The sequence below is a fragment of the Equus asinus genome, chromosome 21 (assembly GCF_041296235.1).
Source record: "Equus asinus isolate D_3611 breed Donkey chromosome 21, EquAss-T2T_v2, whole genome shotgun sequence".
Classification (NCBI taxonomy): Eukaryota; Metazoa; Chordata; class Mammalia; order Perissodactyla; family Equidae; genus Equus; species Equus asinus.
The window spans coordinates 13,124,858-13,149,878 of record NC_091810.1 but is presented as its reverse complement, the minus strand read 5'-3'; the positions used below and the strand labels follow the sequence as shown (position 1 = coordinate 13,149,878).

The following is a 25,021-nucleotide window of genomic DNA, read 5'->3' as shown; positions in this document are numbered from 1 at the left end:
CGGGCTGCCGAGAAGCAGAACGTGTGAACTTACCTGCTGCACCACCGGGCCAGCCCCATTTTTTTTGCCGAGGAAGATTCATCCTGAGCTAACATCTGTTGCCAATCTCTCTCTCTTTTTTTTGTTTTGCTTGAGGAAGAATAGTCCTGAGCTAACACCTGTGCCAGTCTTCCTCTACTTTATATGTGGGTCGCCACCACAGCATGGCTGACGAGTGGTGTAGGTCTGTGCCTGGGATCTGAACCTGTGAACCTGGGCTGCCAAAGTGGAGTGCATTGAACTTAACCACTACGCCACAGGGCCAGCCCCTAAAATGGTATTCTTAAAACAAAATTCAATTAAACCAAAAGAAAGTGGGAAAGGAACAAAGGAATAAAAAATAGAAGAGATAAATAGAAAACAAATAGCAAATGGTAGATTTAAACTCAACCATGCCAATAATTACATTAAATATAAATGCACGAAGCATTTCACTTAAAAGCTATAGTTGTCAGACTGGAAAAAAGGCAAGATCCAACTATATGCTATCTAGATAATATCTATATGTATCTACCTACACAAATAGGCAGAGAGTAAGAGAATGAAATATATACATATATCACAAAAAGTAAGCACAGGAAAGTACAGTCATGCGTTCCTTAATGACCAGGAAACTTTCTGAGAAATACAGTGTTACACGATTTTGTCATTGTGCAAACATCACAGAGTGTGCTTACGCAGACCTAGATGGTGCAGCCGACTACACACCTAGGCTATGTGGGACTGATCTTATGGGGCCACCATTACATATGCAGTCCGTCGTTGACCAAAACATTGCTATGTGGCGCATGACTGAATAAGAGTGATGGTTATGGTAACATCAAAGTAGACTTCCAGACAAAGAATTACAAAAGATAGACATTTCATAATGATAAAAGAGGCAATTTGTCAGAAAGACATAATGTTACTAAATATGTAAGCACCTAATGACAGAGTTTGAAATTTCCTGAAGTTAAAACCGACAATAACTAAACGGAGAAACATATCCGCAATTGCAGCTGGAGATTTGAACACCTCTGTCTCAGTAATTGATAGAGTAAGTAGACAAAAGTATCGATATAGATGAAGAATATCTAAACAAAACTGTTGATCCAATTGACATTTCCAGAACACCACACCCAAAACTGCAGAACAGCACGTTTTCAAGTGGACGTGAAATATTCACCAAGATGAACCATATGCGGGGCCACAAAATAAGTCTCAATAAATTTCAAAAGACTGAATTCTTACAGAATATCACTCTAACCACGAAAAACTAAAATAGAAATCAAGAAAGCTCTGGGAGAGACATCTTCAAGATGAAATGGAGAGAAAGCAATATATTGAGAGGAGAGTTATACAATATGGTAGACAGATGGAGACAAAAGTTATACTAATTAGAGAAGAGGCTGGAGATGAATTAGTGGTAAATACATAGACACTTAAGCAAAAACAAGATGACTGTTACTGCCAGGAAAAACTAGTGAACGTGGGAAATGAAAAATGACAGCAGCATACGACATGACTTAGCTATGAACGGCGTTTACAAATCATGATGTATTTATTCAATTATTTCAACAAGCATTCATTAACACCTGCTGTGAGTTCTAGGTACTGAAGATGTCAGGGCCAACAAAACAGATGCAGATTCCTGTCCTCAAAAGCTTACAGTCTAATGTGGGAGACAGAGGCTAAGATAATGATAAGTATTTATTATAAAATATACTTATTTATATATAAATATATAAAATAAGCAAAAATATTAATGTAAAATAATAAAAATAATAAGTATGCTAGATAGTGATAAAAAGGAAGAAACAAGCAAGGGAAGAAGCCGTGAATGGTAGGGAATGAAGTTTTAGATAAGGTGGTCACAGAAGGCCTCACTGAGATAACTTTTGGTTAAATATCTAAAGAAAGTTAGCTAACTGTGCAGATGTCTAGCTGTGCAGGAAGCTAGAGGAAGTCAGCTGTGCAGATATGTGGGAGATGAGCATTCCAGGGAGAGAGGAGTGCAAGTGCAAAGGCCCTGGGGCAGAGACATGACTGGTACATTCAAAGCAAGCAAGAACAGTGAGTCTGGAGAAGAGTGAAAAGGAGGACAGTAATAGGGGATGATAGAGAAGTAAGTATGAAGGGAGCCAGATCATGTAGTGCCTCACAGACCGCAGTGAGAACTTTGGCCCTCACCCTGAGTGAGGTGGGAAGCCACGAGAGTTCTGAGTGAATCAGATATACTTTTCAACAAGATCACTCTGATTGCTGTACTGAGAACAGATGAAAAGAGAGCAAGGACAGAAACAGGGAGACCAGTTAGGAGGCTCCAGCCATACTCCGTAAAAGATGGTGCTTCAACCTGGTGGTAGCGATGAAGACAGGCAGAAGTGATCAAATTCGGGGTATATTTTGAGAATAGAGTGGAAGGAACTTAACGCTGATCTAATCAATATTACCCCACAACTCTCCTGAGAGGATACAAAGTGTGCATGTGTGTGATGGGGGTTGGGGTAGTGCTGTGAGTCAGTGAAACTCGCATCGCCCAAAGTAGGCAGTCAATAGATAACGCCTATAATTGGGGGCAGGTGGGGAGGTGCGGGGGGAGGGAGATGCAACATAAGCAGGAGAAATAGAAAAATCCCATCAACTAAGAAGAGTTGGAAGTGATCGCCCCTGGAGCGTGGCGGTGAGGGTGTCAGGAGACCTTTTTCTAAGAAGACTTGTTGAACCAAATGACTCTTTAAACCATACACAAGGGGCTGGCCCCGTGGTCAAGTGGTTAAGTTTGCGCGCTCCGCTGCAGGCGGCCCAGTGTTTCGTTGGTTCGTAATCCTGGGCACAGACATGGCACTGCTCATCAAACCACGCTGAGGCAGCGTCCCACATGCCACAACTAGAAGGACCCACAACGAAGAATATACAACTATGTACCGGGGGGCTTTGGGGAGAAAAAGGAAAAAAATAAAATCTTTAAACCATACACAAGTATAACTCTGATAAAAATAAAAACTATATTAAAACCCAACAAAATAGCTACAGATTACGGTATCTAGGTCAACCAATTGGTGAAATTTGGGCAGTAATGGAGGAGGTATTTTTGGAAAGTAGGTCCTTCCCATGACTGGGAACACTCTCCCCCGGTTCCCCAACATTGGTGGGAGGGAGGGAAGGGAGCAGCGTCAGCAGTCTGGACTCAGACAGGCCCAAGACGGGAAACCAGTGCTGTCACTTACCAGCTTGCTGTCTCTGGGCTAAAACTCAACTCAGTTTTTTATCTGTAAAAACAAAGGTGCTGTAAGGGTCAAATGATAGATTCAATATGCACAGTGCCTAGCACAGAGAAGGTGCTGGATAAATGCATCCATTTAACAATATTTACTGAGTTATTACAATTTTTCGCTGATGTTTTTAGTATATGCGAAATAGCTTTAAGGCAAAGTAGAATATACAAAGTGTCCCCCAAAAAAATAAATTGGGCTGTGTGCAAGGGTCATTCATTTGTTCGTTCAATACATACTAAGCTTCTGCCATGTCCCAGCCCCTGTTCTGGAACTGGAGATACTGCAAGGAATGAAACAGAAACAGAGATCACATTCTAGTGAAAGGAGGCGGACAGGAAGAAGGCAGAGAGGACACTTGCAGAGAGGGATAATGAGCACTCTGAAGAAAATTAAGGTAAAAGCAGAGACTCTCCGGGATGGAGGCCTCCTGGGGTGGTCACGGAAGGTGACACTTGAGCTGAGGCCCAATGAGGAGGAGCCAGTTATAGGGACAGTGTTCAGGCAGAGGGAACAGTGCAAAGGCCCAGAGACAGAACAAAGCTTGCCATGTTGGAGATACAGGAAGGGCAGTGTGGCCAGACAGCAGTGAAGAAGGTACTCAGAACAAAGTTATACTAATTAGAGACAGAAGTGAGAGGGACTTACCCCCCTATTGATGGACCCTTGGCCAGTGGGGGGCAGGGGATGCCTGGGCTAGATCAAGCCCCACCTGCCCACGGCAGTGACCAACTTGAGCATGCAGCCTCTATAGTGTTTCCTTCCTTCTGTTTCACTCTCCAGTCCTCACAACAAACGAGCTGTGAACACGCCCTTGTCTTAGGCTGTTTTCCGGGGAGCCCAGGCTAAGAAGAGATGTGTTCTGATTGATGTCTGTAAAGTAGCACCCGGGCTGCAAGGCGGAGAACACCCCTGCCGTGGGATTGCAGAGAGGGCTCAGGAGAGTAGGCCCAATCGCTTGGCCTAAATGCCCTGTGTTCCAACAGAGGTGGGAGAACCCAAGCTGGGAGAGACGTCACTTTCCCGACAGCCAAGCACAGCTCCTCTGCCAAAGCCCCAGGCCTGCCTTGAGGCAGTCCCCCAAGGGAGGCTGGGTGAAAAGTTTAATGAGTCTGATCAGCCACCTTAGCTACCGGAAAAACAGGCAGATGAGAAAGCAGGCAAGCAGACTGGCATCATCCTGAACCATCTATGGGAGAGGACAGTCCTAGGCTCTATGTCTCAAAAGCCAGAGCAGGACCTACCACGTGGATGCTGTGGGGTCCTGGAGGGGACAGGAACGCCATCTCACTGCGTCCTCAGCAGAGCCTGCAGGCTGAGACCACAAACCCAACGTCATAGCGAAAAGCAGGCTCTGAAGGCATGGTGATTGGCCAGGGCACCTCAGCATGAAGCTGAGGTCAAGCCCGTCTCTCCGTCTTTCTGCCTCCCTCCCTGCCGCCAGTCCTCAGCAGGGGCTAAGGGAGCGGGAAATCATGGGCACTGAGTCTCCACTGCCTTTGCCTTTCTTGCTCCCTCCCCTCACACTTGTCACCACCTCCACCAAGCCTCACACCAGGATCAAGGCAGACAGTCTCAAACCTGCTCAGGCTTCTGCCCTTGCAGCCCAATCCATTCTCCACACAGCCAATGTGGAGCTGCGAAAACAGTGTTCAGATCTCGTCACTCCTCTGCTCTCCACCCTTGCGCGGCATCCCTTAGGTCCTTAGGATCCAGGCCTAAAGGCCCCGCAGGATCCGACTTTACCTGCTGTTGCTTCGCCGTCGCCGTGTCTGCCTCCCTGCCAGTCCTTGAGGACTCTGAGGTCTCCATATCAGGGCCCTTGCCCTTGATGTTCTCCCTACGGGAATGTTCTTCTCCCAGACGGTCACGTGACTGCTTCCTCTCTCCATTTCAACCTATACGCAAATATCACCTCCACTGACAGGCCTCGAATGACCACCCTTTCTTAAAAGAACAGCCCATCTTACCCCCTCACCTCAACTTATTTTTCTTCAGTGTCCCCCACTGCCTGACCTGACAGACACACATCAACATGCACACATTTTTTTTTTTTTGAGGAAGATTAGCCCTGAGCTAACATCTGCTGCCAATCCTCATCTTTTTGCTGAGGAAGACTGGCCCTGAGCTAAGATTCGTGCCCATCTTCCTCTACTTTATGTGTGGGACGCCCACCACAGCATGGCTTGCCAAGCGGTGTCACGTCCACACCCGGGATCCGAACCGCTGAAGCAGAACATGTGCACTTAACCGCTGCACCACTGGCCAACCCCCTGCACACACTTTTTAAATGTTTACTGTCTTTCCCTCATAGGAGTTTCATGAGGGCAGAGGCTGTGTCTGTCTGTCTTTTCACATATGCCCAGCACCCAGCATAGTGCCTGACATGTAGAAAGTGCTGGATAAACATTTGTTGGATGGATGAGTACCGTTTCTGCTCTCAGAGCCTGCTATCCTGCCCACCTGGTCTTTGTCTAGTGGCTTGGACTGTAGGCTCTAGCTCAGGAAAGCTAACCGTTGTGTGTTTCACTACCCAGAGTACATAATCGGCCTTAAACTACTGAGAACATCTGCCAAACTGAAACCACCACCCCACCCCGCATACCTCTCCACCCACCGGAAGTTCTCTGCCTGCACTCTTACTTGACAAACAGGCAGGGACTTTGTACCGTGAATTATCCTCAAGCCCGCCCTCCCTAACTCTCTCACCTCCCACCACTTCTCTGACCTTCCCCAGCCAGGCTCTCTCTTACAGTAGACTTTAGGGGAAATTCTCTGGCCTGCTGATAGCTGGGGTAAAGTCCAGAAGCAGCTGCTGTGCTGGGCACAGAGGATAGGAGTGAGGCCCATCAGGATGGAAAAGGGTTCCCAAAGCGCTTATGCTCAGAAGCGGGGAGGTGCCCCCACTGTCCAACTCAGCAGGGGTTAGTCAGATAAGTTTCAAAGGGGTGGGGGAGGGTGGGGATTTCAAAGCAGCAAGAGTCCTGGGTCTCGGGTCCTTCTTTTACCTTGTTGATGGGAGGGCTCAGGCCCACAGATTGCTGCCTCAGTCTGGGAAGCACCATCTCAGGGTGAGGGATGAGGCTCATTTTCTCTTCTAAGCTTTATACCAGTTTACTCTGTCCCTCTGAGTCCCCACACCCATGATAGGGTATTATCATTCTTGTCATTATCTCCTTTTTCTAGGATAGACTGCATTCATCTTGACCTTTTGGTGAACTCCTACCTAACCTTCAGGACCCCAGCTCAAAAGTCACCTGGTCAGTAGAGCTTTCTCTGACACAGCCCTAAGCAGAATTCATCCTTCTTTCCTTCATGCCCCCATAGCCCTTTATTCTTGCCTCTGTAACAGCACACACCACGGAATATGTTATCCATTTAAGTCAAATGTCCCACACTAACGTGCCTTTGGGGGCCAGCCAAGGAACATAAAATGTAGGAAGATGACAGAAAAGGATATCCTGCCTGAGGCAACTTCAATGAAAAAGAAACCAGCAAATCATCACTCTGTAGACCAAACAAACAGGCTTCATAGTGGGAACTGGCCCAGGGCTGTCCACATGGGGCTCCCGGTTTGTAAGTCTGTCTGTTGCCATCAAGAACGGGCTCGTGAGAGGACAGACCCCATCTTATTGTTTGTGCCACCAATAACCTGGCGCAAAGCAGGCACTCAACAAGGAAGGAACCCTCCCAAAGGCAGGCCAGCAAGAGGGAGACAAGAGACACAGCAGGCTACAGCTCTTTCCAGGGGTTCGTGGCTGCTGTTCCTGCGGAGTGAGTTCACATGCGCCCAATGGGAAATCAATCCTGTTGATTAGGTTAAAAGCACCACTGGCAGTTCAGTTCCCAGAGGCTGCATCCAGCGCCGTCCCTCCTGCTGGAAACAGAAGAGGATTTGGTTTGAACAGTCTTCTCCTGTATGACAAAGCAGGCAGTGCGAAGTTCCCTGCTTCTTCATAGCAGACAAGGACCTTGGAAAAATGAGTTCTCAGGACAAAACTCTGGAAACTGGTCAGACTGACCCAATTACAGGTTCCTGAGCTGTTTCTCATGGTGTATTGGGATGTGGTGAGTCGAATCAGGAAGAGGAATCTGCAGGCCACTCCTCTGGCCAGCCGCTGCCACTTCTCCTGCTTTGGTTCTCCAGGGAAGAGCTTGGCCCATGGCTCACAAATGAGCCACAGACCGAGACGTGGGTGCACTGTTAAGAGCGACGTGAGACACTGCAAAACCTCCAGTATGTTAGCTGGTAAAGACAGTCAGGCAGGTGGACAGAAACCAAGTGAGGCAGAGAAAGGAGAGAATGTGCTGGGCTAGCAACACAGGGAGGGGCAAGCAACATGGACCTGAATACAGATGGTATTAGAGGGACAAGACGGTTCCTCTGTGGAGGGTAGTAAGGGCTGGGGACGGGCTTCTAAGCCCAAAATTCCTCCTGCCCCTAAACGCGGTTGCTCAAGATCCCAGCATCAGAGATACTTTCCTTGTCCCTTGTTAAAACACAGCTCTCCTTGGTAGGGTCATCTGCAGTTCGAAGTGTAAGAGAGAGCGGGGTCCTGGGTTCCCATTCTACTCCACCAGCTGAGTGATCGAGGAGGGTCACGGTAGCCTCCCGAGTCTGCCTTTCCTCGTCGGTAACCTGGGAACGGCAGTGAGCTGCAGGGGCCAGCGGGAGCACGGGGCGCAGGCCGGGTTCTAACGTGTCTGAGAACCACCAGGCGCCAGCGCTGCTAGCACTTCACATCCGTCAGTCCATTGCATCCTCGCGGCAGCCCTAGAAGGTGAGTCTTACATTTTTACAGGAGGGGCCACAGGGTCACAGGAAAGAAGTGGCAGAAGAGCTGTGTCTGACTCTAAAACCCCACACCCTTTACTGTGTGCACAGCTCTTCCATAAACCATATGCGTTTTTGCTTTTTGTATTTTTTTCCAAGAAATCTCATTGATGTTTACACCTCCTGGAGGAATCAGTCAAACCCTTTCCTGAACAGTCTTGGTGGGAAAAAGACACAAGGTAGTAAAAGACTCTAACCTCTCACCAATGAGTCCTGCCTTGGTCACCGGCAAAGGGCCGCCAGGTCCCCAGAGACCCCCCTCTTCCTTCTCATAGGGAAGCCGAGACCATCTATCACTACTCAAGCCTTTCCTCCACAGCCTTCTTCCCTGACACCACCCAAACCACGCTCACAGGCCCCTTTAGGCATTAGAGGGAAACCTGAGGAGTGAGTGAAACAGAGAGGACGCCAGGAGCCCTTCCGTTCGATTCAGTCCAGTCGGGCAGGCCCCGGCTAGGCCTGAAAGAATCCACAACAAACAGGGTGAACTGCAGTGCAAGCTCCTTGCGGCAACAACCTATGCCTACCAGGGAAGGCTGAGGGCCAGCAACGGCAGCATTCCTAGAGACACGGCTGCAAGGTCTGACATCCTCAGTAAACGGTCTCATGGAGCACTCACAGCCTCTGCAATCATTCCCTGAAACCCCAACCTGTTTCTTTTTTTCCCAAAACTCCTCAGTAGCAAGGGCCTGGCCTACAGAGGGCTCAGACGCCATATGTCCCAAAGTGAACTCGGCCTTCCCTCAAACTGTCCCTCTTGTGCCTTGCTAACTTGGATTAATGGAGAGTGGGCCAAACTGGGGGCCCCACTCAGCCATGACCTCCTGTGCTGCCCAGCCCCCACTCACTGCTCATTATGCCTCCCTTCCACATCAACCCTCAAGGACAAGTGGTGAGTCTCCCCAGACAAAGTTGACACGGTTTGACACACCTCCTAGCATGTCAAGACGTAGCTGACACACCTTCTAGCATGATCAGAAGGCTGGGCTTAAGTGCCTCCACAGTCATATCTCCCCCAACACTCCAGCTACACTTGACTTGGAAAAACACCCACACTTCCTCTTTCACACCTCTATGGCTTTGCACATATATGGCCTTGGTGGCAAAGCTCTTTTTCTGTCTTTCCTCATTTGGAAACTCCCACTTATCTTCCAGGGCCCAGTTCGAACCTCACTGCCTCTGTGACCCTGGGGAGAGTGGATTGCTGCCTCCTCTGTGCCCCTGTGGCACTCAGCACACATCCCTATGGCAGCCATGGCAAGCGCAGGGGCCCTGCTTTGTGGGAACATTCCTAATTGTAAATATTCAGTCCTGCTGTCACCACAATAAACACATGTGTACTTCTCAGGCCATGCGTCCCAGTTCTTGGTTCAGAAATCACAGTCACTACAGAGACAGCATTAATGGCACTGCGTGGTAGTTACTTGTTTACACACCTGTAAACACATTTGTTTCACATCTTCCCCCAACTACATGTGAGCTCCTGAAGAACAAGGACTGTCTCTTATTTACCTTTTTTCTCATCAGTGCTTAGAACAGTGCCTGGGAGAGAGTAGGTACTTACAGAATGGATGAACAAACCATGAATTTGTTGCCATTTAATGAGCTCCCCGACGCACAGTTTATGTCTGAGGGTATCCGATAGTGACTTCTAGCCAACAACCATAATCAAGCTTGACAGAACACCTTCTAAATTTCCGAGTTTCTCCCTTTTAATCTCATTTCAATTCGCCCTGCTGCTCCAGACAGAAAAGGCCAGCTCAAGACCATGGCTCTTAAATGATACTCCAAGAAACAATGTTACGAGAGCAAAGAGGAATCTTTAACAGTAAATATGAATAGAGAAACCTGGTGGACACCACCCTCACCAAGCGATAAAACTTGGCATCATTGGCAGTCGGGGAACCTGGCATCGTGGGCTCCTGCTGCGTCATAAAGTGGAGTACACAACATTACCTATGAATCATTCTCACCAAAACCGTTTCACCCAAGTCTAATCAAGCCTCTAAGCTCAACTTCCAGTTTACAGGAAATATCAGGAATAAAGGAACAAGTGAAAAGACACCATGAGGAAACCATGAGACAAATCCAGAAAGTGATTCTTAGAAAAAAAAATCAATGTCATTAAAAAAAAGTGAAGCATTGTTCTGAACTAAACCTATACTGGACTCCGGTTCAATGGGGGAAAACACTACAAAAGACGTTTTGGAGAAAGTTGAGGAAATTTAAAAATAGACTAGACAGTAGATGCTACTGTAGAAATACTGATATGCTCACGTATGATAAGGGTATTGTGCTTATCCTTAAAAGTTATATGTTGAGGTATCCAAGGGTGAAGTATCATGCTAACTGCAACTTACTTTGAAATTAAAAAAGTTTAAATTACATATATAGAAAGATAAAGCAAATACAGCAAAAACTGAACAATTGCTGAATCCTAGATAGAATATCCATGGCGTATAATGTGTTATTCTTTCAACTTTCCTATGTTTGAAATTTTTCATAGTAAAAAGTTGGGAAAAATAAAAGAGTATTAATAATATCCTTACAATGAAAATATTACTGATATGAAAAAGAACCAACTAGAGATCTTAGAAATGGAAAATGTAACTTTCAAAATAAAGAAACCAAAAGATGAAATGAATATCAGAACAGATACAGCTGAAAAGTGAATCAGTGAGCTGGAAGGTGGAGCCCAGGGGCTGTCTGGAACGCAGCACAACAGAACAAGCTGTCGAGGCAAAGGAAAAGGTAACAGATATGGAGGACAGACCCAACGTTCCAGCTCCTGTCCTACGCAACCTCCAGAGGAGAGAACAGGAGGAATGACATGAAGGAGCTAATCAAAAAAATAAAAGAAAATTCCTTGGAGCTTTAGAAATATGGGAATTTTCATATTGATTATTCCTACTGAGTTCAGACGAGGATGAATGAAAACTACCCCACAACCTAGACACACTATGGTAAAATTTCAGAACATCAGAAATCATTTTTTTTAAACCTAAATGCTTATAAAAAGAGAGCTGATCACAAGCAAACAATAATTCAACTAGAGTCAGACTTTACACCAGCAGCATTTGGGAGCTTTAAGACTATAATGCAGTATTGTCACGGTTCTAAGGAAAATTATTTTACAAGTAGATTTCTGTATCTAGCCAAGCTAACATCTAAGTGAGGGGAAAATAAAGTTAATTTTGGATATGTGGTTACCAAAAGTTTATCACTTACACACTCTTTCTGTAAGAATCACTTGAGGAACAATTCAGGCAAAATGAAAATGAAACAAAGAAATAAAGAAGAGCAAACCAAAAATAAATAAATAGAACTTGGGATTGTCTAAGTAATTGTCAACGCATGATGTCAAAAAAATTAACAGGGTCCAGCCCCATGGCCGAGTGGTTAAGTTCGCGCACTCTGCTTTGGTGGCCCAGGGTTTCGCTGGTTCAGATCCTGGGTGCAGACATGGCCCTGCTCATCAGGGCATGCTGAGGTGGCATCCCACATACCACAACCAGAAGGACCCACAACTAAAAATATACAACTAAGTACTGGGGGGCTTTGGGGAGAAAAAGGAAAAATTTTTTTAAAAATCTTTAAAAAAATTAACAATCTAGAACTCAAATCCTAGATGATTTCAACACAGAAATCATTGAGATGGAGGCAACGAGGAGGGAGGAAAAGTGTGCCAGGGTTCTTGTCTTCTTCAAGTCAAAGAAATAAGCAGTAATTCTAGACTGTAGATAGAAAAATATAAGTTTGAATACATATATAAAATTTAACATGATGAGTAGAACTAGCATGCATATATTTCCAAATTAGTAGAGGGAGACATGGAAGAGAGACAATTAATCCATCCAACCAAAGCCCGGATGCATTTCGTTAGGTGCAAAGAGTCAGTCACTGAACAGGGAGGGCAGAGCGCTTCACTCACTCATCACCACCAGCAGGGGCGGCGCAGTGTCAGGGGTAGGCACACAGGCAGAGCTCACAGGCCCTCCCAGGTCTGGGACCAAACAAGTGAACAGGACCTGGGTATAGGTAAGTGCCAGGAAGAAAAAACAAAGCATTTTTTGGAAGGGATAAAAAGTAACTTGGACCTTACAATATTATGCTCGGTGAAAGAAACCAGCCATAAGAAAGCCCGCAATATCATATGGCTCCATTTATATGTAATGTCCAGAACAGGCAACTCTATAAAATAGAAAGTAGACAGGTGGTTGCCATGGGCTGGAGGACGGGGGGACATGAAGGTTCCTTTTTGGGTGATATCCTAAAATTGATTGTGGTGATGTTTGCACAACTCTGTGAGTAAATAAAATAAAAAACAAAAACACACTGAATTGTACACTTTAAATGGGGGAATTTATAGTGCATGGATTCTATCTCAATAAAGATTTTTTTTAAAAAAGGAACTTGGTAGAGTGCTACTTTAGACAGAATATATCGTCAGGTAAGGACAACTTGTGTAAAGCAAAATAATAATCTGTTGACACACACACACACACACACACATGCACAGCAAACTGCCCCGAAGTATCTTAATGCACCAGGGCCTTCCATCCATCACCACTCTCCTGCCCAGCGGCAGGGGACCCCCTGAGTTCCCATGAGTTCTCCATTTTTCAGCTCACATTCATTTCCCACACCGTGCCCAGGTGCCCTCCAGCTCTTGCATGAACCCCACTCTTCCAGCAGAACTTCCAGATCCACTGACGCCCTTTCCTGCTCAGATATGGCTCCCCTTTCTCTCTCCCTCACTCTCTGGTTTATTCAGCCAACACTTGTCAAGGGCTTATTCTGGGGAAAATAACCCAAAGAAAACTGCAGAGCCAAGGTTTCCATTGAGGTATTACCTTGTGATTTCAATAATAAAACTAATTTTTTAATATGTGATTTTTCTACGTATTTCATAGAATTTTCATATTTCATAAAACTGACTTTTTCTATGTATTTTCTCTATCATGTAACATGGCAGACATTAACAATTCATAGCTAGCAAACTGAAGTTTATTCTGACAGCTATGATCCACTTTTTTGGTCATTAAATCATATGCTATCTGTTTCCCCATTAGAGAGTTAAAATCCAAGAGTAAAAACCTAGTTACACCAAAAGAAATCATTTTTCATTGGAAAACAGAATATTTTAATTTTAAAAATATCTAATTTTTACACTCTCAGGCATAAGAATGGCAGGGGTGGGAATTACCTGGCTTGAAATTACAAGCAACTTTTTTCTATGAATGGCGGAATCCTTCGGAGATCACATGGTCCAACATCCTCATGTCACAGATAGGAAACTGATGCAAGGAGAAAAGACCCACCAACCCGTCAGCTGTGAGCTGAAGGCCTCTCAAATCAAGAAGAACCTTGTCCCCTTAAAAAGTAGCAGCCTCAGGGCCCAGACCCGTGGTGCTTCGGCGGCCCAGGTTCGCAGGTTTGGATCCCGGGCGCTGACCTACACCACTCGTCAGCCATGCTGAGGTGGCGACCCCCATACAATGAACTGTCACTGCCCAAAACATCAACATTGCTGTCAGGGGCTTGCGCAAGCCCTCTGGCCTAACGTGAACCAGAATTATGATTTTATAGTCAGGCCTCATTTTGGACGAAAGAACTGCTAACACTATGGTAGGCTCCCGTGACCTTCTGATGTTTTTAATCAGCAAATCCACCCATGAAAGACCTGCCAAAAGAAAGAGCTGCAGGTTCCAAAGATTCTGAATAGGGACCATCGCAGCTGATTAAACATTTGGGAAATATGCAGACACTCTCTCAAGGAGACTACTTTGAAAGGGACAGCACTCATTTAGACATTTAAGTTCCAGGTTGTTACTGCTAAAAAATCAGCCACATTACTCCTCAGTCACATACTTGGGATGGTGTCACCTCAGTCATTCATGACCATTTGGGAAAATCCTAAGAACTGTTGATGCTCACCCACCTCATCTAGGGTTAAGTGTGCCTTTTTCCAAGGCAGGAAAGGGAGGTCTGCAAGGCAAAGTAGTGCAAGCAAGAAGAGAGGAGGATACATGTGTGATGGTATAGAGATAGGAGCTATTAGTGACAAACAGTCCTTATTTATCAATCCGTCAAAGCAGGTTAGAGAGGCCCTTTATCTAATAATACTTGCTTGATTTCTATCACTATACGTTCAGTAAAACAGCATTTTGCAAGCCATTCTAGAAGATGGGCTTGTTCTTTTGTTCATACTGTCATATGCACCACTTCTCCCAATTAATCTAAATTAATAAGGATTTATTTAATAAGCACCTGGAATTAGTATGTTGATATGATATTGCTAATAAAAATGTAACATGAAAGTGATATATGACAGCCTAGATATTAAATTGGTCCCACACCTTTGTGTGCATGCGTGTATGTTGGTGGTGGTAGAGAGTATGATACAGTCATAAGGAAAAAGCACCAGACTAGGAGCGAGAAGGCTAGGTTCTGGTTCTGACTTGCGACACACGGGCCTTCCTCTCCCCTCCATAAAATGGGAGTCTCTCACAGGGCAGCTTTGAAGGGCACACTGTATGAGAACAGTGGTGAAAAGTGACGAGATGCAGTAGATGTGGGAGGGAGAGCTACTCCATTACCACTCAACTCTATGATTTCCTCATGCCCAAAGCTTCAAAAGGAAACCCTTCAGTGTCAGGACTCTGCAAGGGCCTACCACAGGCCTAGCACTACACAAAGGCCAATGGAAGACAAAGAAAACATAAACGGGCTTAAAGACCAACGACATGAAAGCAAGGAAAGGAGACATGTCAACACCATGAGCTGCAAGGTGGACCTGCAAGGTGCTAAAGGTCTTGTGCGACTCTGCCTCCCACTGTGATCCCTGACTGGTGTGGCATCACTGCCCAGATCTGCCATGGGGGCCAGGCTCTTGCCTTTTCTTACACAGAAAACCCTATATGGGTAGGTAAGGCAGGCATTCTTTTCTCCGTTTCACTGACAGGGTAACACAAGTTAGCACAAGGTCAGCTGGGCAGCCAGGCTGAGAAGCCAAGCTTCCAGATTCCCCTCGCCACTCTTTCTCAGGTGATTTCCACACCAATGTCAGTTCCCATCTACTGATGATCCACTATGGTCCTTAAAGCTAGGGGGTTTGCAAGTGAAACAGACTAGAAGCAGTGACATCACACGCCCAAGGCACTATGGAGCAAAGCCAAGATGCTAACCTGGCGCCGGGCTCTAACGCTGGCCCTCTTTCCACTATCTTTCCATCACAATTGCTGCCTCAGGACTGTCAGAAACCTCGGGAGGCAAGGCTTATTTTACAATGAGGATGGCTGTCACAGCATCAAGAACAGATTTCTTCAGACAACCAGCATGACCTAGAACTTACATCTTATCTAACAGTCCTTTTGCTATTTCTGATCAAAATTGAAAAAGTCAAACCAATTTTATCCAAATAGGTAGAACACACGAGCAAAGTCAGACCCCTATTTGGAAGGACTGAGGATACAAATTTTAAAGAGAAGCCATTTCCTTTTACCTCGGCCCTGCCCCCTCTTTCAGAAATGCCACAAAAACAAAGATGACTTTTAGGGCCAAAGGAAGCTTGACAGCCAAGGCCGAAGGTCCTGAGATCTGGAGGCCCAGGCCCAAGGGCACAGACTTTACTTCTGTGAAGGAGAGATCTGGCAGCGACCCCAACGAGCGGAGAGTGAACCTGATAGAGAACTAAACACAGGGGTACAAGGCTACAAGGCTAACCTTTGTGTGTGGACTAGAGGCCTGTGTCCCCAGTGATGTGCAAAAACGAGTTTACATAACAGGCCTTTGTGTCGTCCCAGATAAGAATGAGTAGAGAAGCAGCTGAGATTTCCTGGGGGACAGTGAGGTGGGGAGGAGTGAGGGGTTGAGGAGGGACACATTAAGAAATAATCTGTCTAACCTAAGGAGGAAAATGGTAACAACAGCAATAATAAGATAATTCCTTATATTTGTAATTCTTTGGTTTTATTTACAATAGCACTTTCAGGATAACAAGAAATAGGTAACACTGACTGCCTCTTCTTAGAGGGCAGTGGGTGGCTTGGGGGGCAAAGGTGGAAGGGCGACTCTTTATTATATCCCTTTAACGTCTTTGAAATTTTCAATTTCTGAACCAGGTGGATGGACTATATATTGAAAAATACATAAAGGGAATTTTAAACTATTTTAATCACGTCCATAGTTTTCCAACAACTCTAAGAAGTACGCAGAGCGAAGATCATTAGTCCCATTTCACAGATGAGGAAGCCTGGGGCTCCAAGAAGGGAAAAGGAATTGGCCGTGGTTGTGGAGGGGTTGGATATACAACCCAGACCTTCAGAATCCTAATCCAGTGTTCTCTTTCAGGGACTCCACAGTTTGAAGGAATAGCAGCACCCAGATTCACTCTCCAAGTTCAGTTTGCATAGCTAGAGCCAAATGAATTCACACAGGGTAGGGCGCAGGAACTCATCACACATACAGAGCCTTACTCACCAGCAGAGCAGGCTATGTGAGCTGTTTGGGGCTGGCAAGGTGTTTTGTTAGCTGACAAACATCCTGAAACTCTTTGGGGTTTCAACTTTTATTACTGAAAAAATCCATAAAATGCCCAAGTCCACATTCTTCCCTCAAAGTGCATTGGCCACAACTGCATTTTTACTAGATTCATTAACTTGCAGAATCTTGGGGTCATCATTATGAACTCAGAGGGACTCAGAAGGGTGATCAAACGTAAAAATGAGCACGGGGCTTAGGGACCAGGAAAACCCTGGGTTCAAATCCTGGTTTTGCCACTGACTTGTGTGTGGCCTTGGGCATGCCGGTCTCTTCACTTATTTTGGCCTCAGCTTCCTCTTCATAAATAAAAATCAATTAACAGACACATATTGAACACCACATGTCTGATACTGGTGCAGGTGTAGCGATTGGCAGGTACACCAGGCAGACTGGATCCCTGCGCTTTCAAGGAGCTGACACTGTACAGGAGGAGACCAACAAATGAGGCAATTTCAAGTCCTGGAAAATGCTATGAACTTACTCCTGATCTTATCCCGGAATGGGATCGAGGGTCTGGGAGGTCGGGGAAGGCCTCTCTCCAAAGCGGTGGCATTCACAGTGGGAGCTGAATGATGAAGTGGCCATTACACAGGGATCTCGGGGCAGAGTATGACAGGCAGGCGGACAGACACAAAGGGTCTGAGGCAGACATATTTGAAGGATCAAAAGGGCTATCGAGGCTGGAGAGTGGTGAATGAGGGGCAAAAGGAGGGAGAGGAAGTTGGCAAGGCTGACAGGAGCCCATCTCTTCAGGTAAGGAGTTTGGATGCTATTCTGGTTGCAATGGGAAGTGACTGCAGAAATAAAGGCATTTAATTAGATCTGTGAGGTTTTAAACTTTTTTGTTTTTTTATTTTTTACTTTTTTTGAGGAAGATTAGCCCTGAGGTGACATCCACCACCAATCTTCCTCTTTTTGCTGAGGAAGATTGGCCCTCAGCTGACATCTGTGCGAGTCTTCCTCTACTTTATATGTGGGACCCTTACCTCAGCATGGCTTGATGAGTGGTGCCATGTCTGCACCCGGGATCCGAACCGGTGAACCCCGGGCCACCGAAGCGGAACGTGTGAACTTAACCGCTGTGCCACTGGGCTGGCCCCTCACACTTTTTTATTTTTTAACAGCAGAACTCTTTAGTCAAATACAAAACAGTAAAGCCCAGAAACCCTCAATATAAAACTAGATAAAAGTAATACTGTTGTGGTCGGGTGCGAAGCTAGTTGAGGTCCTTCTGAACCTCTGGCCTCTTGACCTTCTCCCTTTACCCCAAGCACGGAGCTCAGAGTTGAAAACCCCTAGGTGATGTACCTCTAAGGTTCCTCAAGCTCCGACAAAAGCCAGCAATACAGGGAGAGGAGGTTTAGGAGAGCACGCTGGACGCTTATTGGACCCCGGACAGGCCCTGGAAGGGGTGTAAACTAAATCCCTGACGCGGACATGCTTTCTACAGAAGCAACAACGAAATCTGGCTTATCAAAGGTTCCAGTTAAAATCACACTGCTGAAACTATAGGGACAAAAAACAGATCAGTGGTTGCCAGGGGCTGGGGAGAAGGGAGGACACTGACACAAAGGGACACAGGGGAACTTTCTGGGCTGATGGAAGTATTCTATGCCTCGATTGTGATGGTTACAGGACTACATACGTTTGTCAAAATTCACAGAACTGTACACCTAAAATGGGTAAAGTTCAATGTGTGTAAATTAAACCTCAATAAACCCGATTTTTGGCCAGCCCTGTGGCCAAGTGGTTATGTTCGCAAGCTCCACTTTGGCAGCCCAGGGTTTTGCTGGTTTGGGTCCTGGGCGCTGACATGGCATTGCTCATCAGGCCATGCTGAGGCAGCGTCCCACATAGCACAACCAGAGGCACTCACAACCAGAATATACAACTATGTACTGGGGGACTTTGGAGAGAAGAAGAAGAAAAAATAAGTAAACAAATAAACTCTATTTTTTTTTTTAAATCACATTGCTGGAAGACACCTCAGAGGTATTTTACAGATGAGCAAACAGACTGGAGAGAGGAAAAACGACTTGCTCCTGCTGAGTCAGGAGAGCCCAGAAATCCTGACTTGAGAGATTGTCCCCCGCCCACTGCTGCTCAGTTTCAGTTCAGAGCCTCTTCAGTGCACTGGGCTTCAGGTTCCTCTGACTGCAAAACCAGCAGGTAAATAATTGCCAAAGGCTTTCCCACTCCAAACAATCAAACTCTAAGAAGCAGTCTCGTGTAGGGGAAAGACCTCAACAATTTGGAATCAGAAAAACTGTAAGAAAAATTCCCACCTCTGTCACTTACTAGCTGGGTGCCCTGCAGCAAGCCTGTCCTGCGTGAGAAGGGGTTAATAACACATCTGTAAAACAGCTGGCACACAACTGATTCTCAAGCAGGACGGTGATGATAACTATTAAGGGCTTTACCATACCTACACTGTTTTCCCATTCCCAGTCTCGCCAGGCTGCTTCCTGAATTAGAACAACCTGGAGGTGACCATCAGGAAAAGAAATCACGAACCGCCTGCCCTGTATTGCATAACCTGTGCTCAGGTACACAGTACACCCTGGGCTCCGCACAGGTTGCTATCTCGCCAGGTAAACAGGAACACTCTGCCCCCTCCTTGACCACGGTCAGCACAGGGCCACCACAAACACTGGAGCGGGAGAGGCCAACAGCCTGCAAGGACACCGCTGCTGTTTATGCCTATATTTTAACACTCCACTTTCCCTGTGGCTGCTGGCATCACAGGGCAGACCCGTCCAGGGACACACGCCACCTATCCCACAGCCCTCCCCTCACCACCTGCTCTAAAGGGATGGTCCCAAGTAATGACTCAAAGCCGCCTGCCACACTTTGCTCTTTTTTCCTATCCCAAGGAGACCAAAAACACACAGAAACCCCAAAGACTATTTTTCAAAAAAACTCTTCAGGCAGGGAGTTTCCGCTTCCCCTGTCACATCTACTCTAGAGGCACTGTGGTCATATAAAGACTGTTGGCTTACTTTTCCTCCATGGTGGGGCAGGAGGGAGGCAACACCCAGAAATTATCCCAGTTTTGCAGAAACAAAGAGCTAAGTATCCTAGCGAAAGGCAACCACAAGCAGGCCTAGAGCAGCCCGGGGAGGCAGAGCGCCACAGCATCAGGGCTCAAGGGACTCCCATCACCCCGGCTCAGTTTCTCGAAAACATGGCGATAACAGCAGCTAACACTCGCCCGTGCTGCCCCTGCCCAGCGCTCTTAAGGGCTGTCCTGGAGGTCACGTGAACTCGAAACCCGGAGAGCACGGGAAGGGTTTCTAACAGCACAGTCAAGCGAAGCTACTGAGCAGGAACGACGCTCGTCCTGCCACGGTCTCTCGCTCCACGAGGGAGGGTTGACACCAGGTTAAGACACTCTGATTCACTAATCACCAACACTGTTTACCAAACCGCTGCCAGGACACTGTGGCAACTGCATCCTGCTGTTTCTGTCGGAGCCGCGGCCACGCCTGACGGTCTCCCCCACCTTCCGGCATCTGTGAAGTCGTTTCCATCCAACTCTCGCCGGGGGCGGGGACCAGAGCGGCCCCTGCGGAGTAAAGTTCCACCGCCCGGGCCACAAAGAGACTGCGGGGAGGCGTGGCCAGGCCGGAAACCGACAAAAAGTTCTGGCCCTCGGGTCCCAGAAGCAACTACTTCCTGATCCCTCCGGGGCGTGGAGGGGGGTAGCTTCTGGAAGGGCTCCCCACCCGAGGGCCGAGCTGGGGGCTGCGACCGCAGTGGGAGGGTCACGCCGGCCAGGCGCCCTCCGACCCCGCACTCCGAGCCGCCCCGCTGCCTTCCACTGGCGAAGCGATTTTGGAGCCAAGTCCCCCCAGGACGCGAGCTCGGGGACGCAGGGCCTCCGGCTCGGGCACACGCACGCACCCCACCCCAGGCCGGCGCCCGGCGCCCCGAACCCGCCCCGACCCCAAGGCTCAGGCCTGCTCCGACAGGAGGAAGGGGAAGGGAGGCACAAGGGATTTGCCAGAAACCTCGGGACGACCCGGGGCGCTCGCGCCCCCTCGCTGAGGGAGAACCTTCCGGGGTCCCTGGCCCAGCCCCAAGACGGTCGGAGCCCGGGCGGCGCGGCTGCCCCAGAGGGCCAGGCCGGCCTCCCACCTTGACCCGCTTGCCCTGGATCTCCAGCGTCTTCATGGTGAAGTCGACGCCGATGGTGCTGCCCTGGCGCTCCGAGAAGGCGCCTGTCTTGAAGCGCTGCACCACGCACGTCTTGCCCACGCTCGCGTCGCCCACCAGCACCAGCTTGAATAGGAAATCGTACTGCTCGTCCGGGTCCCCTGGGCCCGGGCCCGGCCCCGCCATGGCCGCGCGGGTGCCGAAGGGCCGGCGCGCGGAACGCTGAGGGCGGCCTGGGCTCAAGGAAGCCGCGGGCCGCTTGGCGACGTGGAACCGCCGCAACACCTGAGGAAGAGGCGCCGCGAGCGCCGGCCCCAGCCCCGCCCCGCCCCGCCCCGGGCCGGCCCGGAGCCCCGCGGGCCTCGGCTCCGCCCCGGGCTCGCCTAGTCCGGCCCTCCGCAGAGCTCGCGGCCCGCCCGCAACCCGGCGCCAGGCGAGTCCGGCCCCCAGGCCCGCCCTCAGACCCGCCCTCAGACCCGCCCCCAATTGGACCCTGCCCTCGGACCCGCCCACAGCCCGACTCCGCCCCTATACCCGGCCGCTCTCGGCGCCTCCGCTGTGTCCTTGGCCACGCCCCCAACCAGACTCTGCCGTCAGACCCGCTCTCAGACCCGCCCTCGGCGCCGCCGTCAAGCCCTCCCACAACCCAACTCCGCCGCGGCACCGCCCCCCGCTCGCCACGCCCCCGCCGCCTATTGGAGCCGCCCTCCGCACCGGACCGCCTCCCTGGCCTGGCCGGTCAGCCTGGGCTCACTTACCTGCTTCTCTTCCAGACACAGTCAGGAGCAGGCGCGAGGGAATGCTAGGGCCTCTGGGCATGCAGGCCTGGGGGCCTGTTAACCCAGCCCTTGGACCCAGAATGGCCTCCCCTAGAATGGATCACTGGGGAAGGGGACAACCACGGCAGTGCCCCTTAATGCTCACGCTGATAGGGCCAGGAATGCAGAATCCTTCTAACAGAGGATGGGCTAGATTGTAGCATTTTCCCCCGCTGAAGAAGGGAAAGGCCTGGGGCACACTACGAGGAGGGAAGGAGAAGGCTTTGGTCAGGCCAGAAATTAAGCTGGCTATAAAACTGGGGAGGAGGCCAGAATCCTGGTGGGGAGAGGGACCTGAAAGCTGTGTGCTGAAGGTGAACCCCACCCCACCCCCAGGATTCTAGGGGGAGTGGAATTAAGGAGCCCTGTTTGGTGGGAGGCTATGCCAGAAGGAGGATTTGGGAGATCCCAACCCCAAAAGGCAGCCTAGCAGTGGTTGAAGTAGCTGCCCAAATGGCTCAGAATGGGCTGGCTCACTTGGCATTATGGGTCCAGTCTGGGGAACTGACCCAGCTGAAAAGCACCAAAGACTGGCCTGAGTGGAGGAACAAGGGAGGTTCAGGGAAGCTCTGTGGAAGGGCAGACCAGCCCAGGAGCTGGCCCCAAGGACCAGGGGTCATCAGAGAAATGAGACCCAAACTTCTGTAAGAAGCTTAAAATAGATCAAATAAGACCTATCTGCCAAAGGGCTCCCCAGCTACCAAGGTGGGAGGGAATTGAGACCACTCCTGCCCTCTTCAGACAGCCCCTTCAAGGGGCCTACAGCTCTCCAGTTCCATGTAATTCAAAAAATTTGATTAATGCCAGCAATGGGTCAGGTACTGATCTAGGGCCTTGGAATACATCAGTGAACAAAGCAGACAGAAATCTATACCCTCCCAAGTAGAAAAGGGAAGGGGGCCTTCCCCATAGCTTCAGAAGACCGCAGAGAGCAAGTCCACCAGGACCAGTACCCTGAGGACCCCTGACCAGCTTTACTGGCCAAGTAGGGGAGAGACTGGCTGAAGAGGCAAAGGCAGACCTATGGAGAAGGTGGAAGAGTTATTTGTTCCGAAACAGTCTGAACTCCACTCCAAGGGAAATACCCAAGAATACCAGACAGGAACTCCCAAAGTGCCATGGAAAAGCAATTCTGGGAGCCCAGCTGTATTGTGTCAGACTGGAGCAGCAGGAAATAGCCTCCATTCCAAGGTGCGAGTAGACTGAAGGATGTGGGATGGAAGGCTTCTGCATGCTGGGGTTGGCTCTGGAAAGGTGGGGCTTGTCAAAGCCCAGAGCCCCAGAAAACAAGGTCAGCCTCCAGCTCAGAGTGGCTACTCGGAGCATACGGAGGAGAGGGGGAAGGGAAAGGTGAGTCCAGGAACCAGGATGAGCCAAGGTTCTCACCAATTGGAGGCATGGGGATAGAAAGGAAGAATGTTGACAGTTTTGGGGTGAGCTGGACAAGTGGCTGGATAGCTGAACTGGCCTTTTTATGGTTTTTTTACTGAGGAAGATTTGCCCTGAGCTAACATCTATTGCCAGTCTTCCTCCTTTTTTGCTGAGGAAGATTCGCCCTGAGCTAGCATCTTTGCTGATCTTCCTCTTTTTGTATGTGAGCCGCTGTGACAACATGGCCACAGATAAGTGGTGTAGGTCTGCACCCGGGAACCAAACCCAGGCCACAGAAGTAGAGTGTGCCAAACTTAACCACTAGGCCACTGGAGCTAGCCCATAAACTGGCCTTTACATTGTCTTTGCCTGGAATTGGTTTGGGATTGGGTGGGAGCATGTTAGCAGTCTGGGTATGGATTTTACCAGAAAGCCCAGCCCAGAAAACCACTTGCATTTGTGGAGTGATGGAAACATTCTAAAACTGGACCATCACGAGGGTAGCATGACTCAGGAAATTTATTAAAATCATTCAGTTGTACTCCTACAATGGATGGTATGTAAATTATACCTCAATAAAGCTGTTTAAAAATATCTGCATTTCCTCTTTTTTGATGGCAAATTCCTGTGCCATTTTATCTGAAATTGAATTATCTTTGTTCAAAATGGAGCAATTAAAAAACATTAATGATGTCTCACTGCCCAAAATTTGAAATAATGTGCATCACAAATGTTTTTAAATGTGTCAAGAATTTAAAATTCTTAAAGCTGATGGTGGATAGGCAGAGTGAATTCTCCCTGTATTTGGGTTATTGCCACACGGTGGCACCATCCTAGTTGACAACTGGAAGCATCTGCTGTCAGCCTACTGTTCTGTGGCTCAGAATTCCTCCAAGTGGTTAGAGGAACAAGTGCCTTTCTCCTCCTTCCTTCCTTCGTTTCTTCCTCCCTTCTTTCTTTTTTCATCTTTTTCTTTCCTTCTACAGTTACCATTATAAAATACATAGCCTCTAACAATATCATCCAAGTTTTCTTTATTTGGCAGTGCCCAGGCCAGTGCTGAAAATATGCTCCAAACAGAAATAAAGGTGAAAAAACGCCGTGAAGACCAGACACAAACCATGATACCCTGTGTTCTTAGTACAGAAGACTGCTTGCTGCAAAATATTAAAAAACTGGGGCCGGTGCCATGGCCGAGTGGGTAAGTTCGCCGCTCCACTTTGGTGGCCTAGGGTTTTGCCGGTTCGGATCCTGGGTGTGGACATGGCACCACTCATCAGGTCATCCTGAGGCAGCGTCCCACGTAGCATAACCAGAGGCACTCACAACTAATATACAACTATGTACCGAGGGGAGCTTTGGGGAGAAGACGAAGAAAAGAAAAAAAAAATGAAGATTGGCAATAGCTGTTAGCTCAGGTGCCAATCTTAAAAAAAATGAAAAAAAATTAGAAACTAAAAGCAGCAAGAACACAAAAATATATGGCAGCCTTTGTACACTTAGGTGCCCTGGGCTTTGCTGGCTGAGGGCTGGGGAGGCTCCCTCCCGGGAGCAGCCCTCAGTTCCCCTGGTGGCCAAAGAAACGTGGTCCATCCAGCTCTTTCTCCCCTCCTGGAACCACAAACTGTCATAAACACGGGCCAAATGAACCCTGCTTCGTTTGATGGTACCAGTTTCACACGTGACGCTCTGACTGGAAATATGGGATCATTAGGCTCTCAGCACCCCTCCTCCAACCTCCACCACCTCCATGAAGCCCTCCCAGCCCTACCGCTACCCCCAGACCAGGTGCACGCCGCCCTTGGAAGACTGCCCTGGCTTCAGCCCATCTCCGCTCCTGCTTGGCCCTGCGGCCGCTCATGCCACCAAGCAGGCCTGTGAGGCGTGCTCTTACTTGGCTGCCCCTGCTCCCACTCTGTGACAAGCCCGAGACCCTCAGGAAGTCCCACACTTTCAAGGCCCACCGCACCTCTTCAGCATCATCTGCTCCCCTGCCCTGAGGCCCC

General features: G+C 48.4%; 1 protein-coding gene across 2 annotated transcripts in view; it reads right to left on the bottom strand.

Annotated features, from left to right (window-relative positions):
* RAB43 (RAB43, member RAS oncogene family) overlaps nt 1–21,151 on the bottom strand; it is a 36,148-nt gene extending 14,997 nt beyond the window's left edge. For both annotated transcript variants that reach the window (XM_044755177.2, XM_014853090.3), the window contains exon 1: nt 20,809–21,151. In XM_044755177.2, coding sequence (XP_044611112.1) covers nt 20,809–21,012 — 204 coding nt within the window. In that variant the 5' untranslated portion in view covers nt 21,013–21,151. The remainder of the gene's footprint in view (nt 1–20,808) is intronic.
* Nucleotides 21,152–25,021: the final 3,870 nt, after the last annotated feature.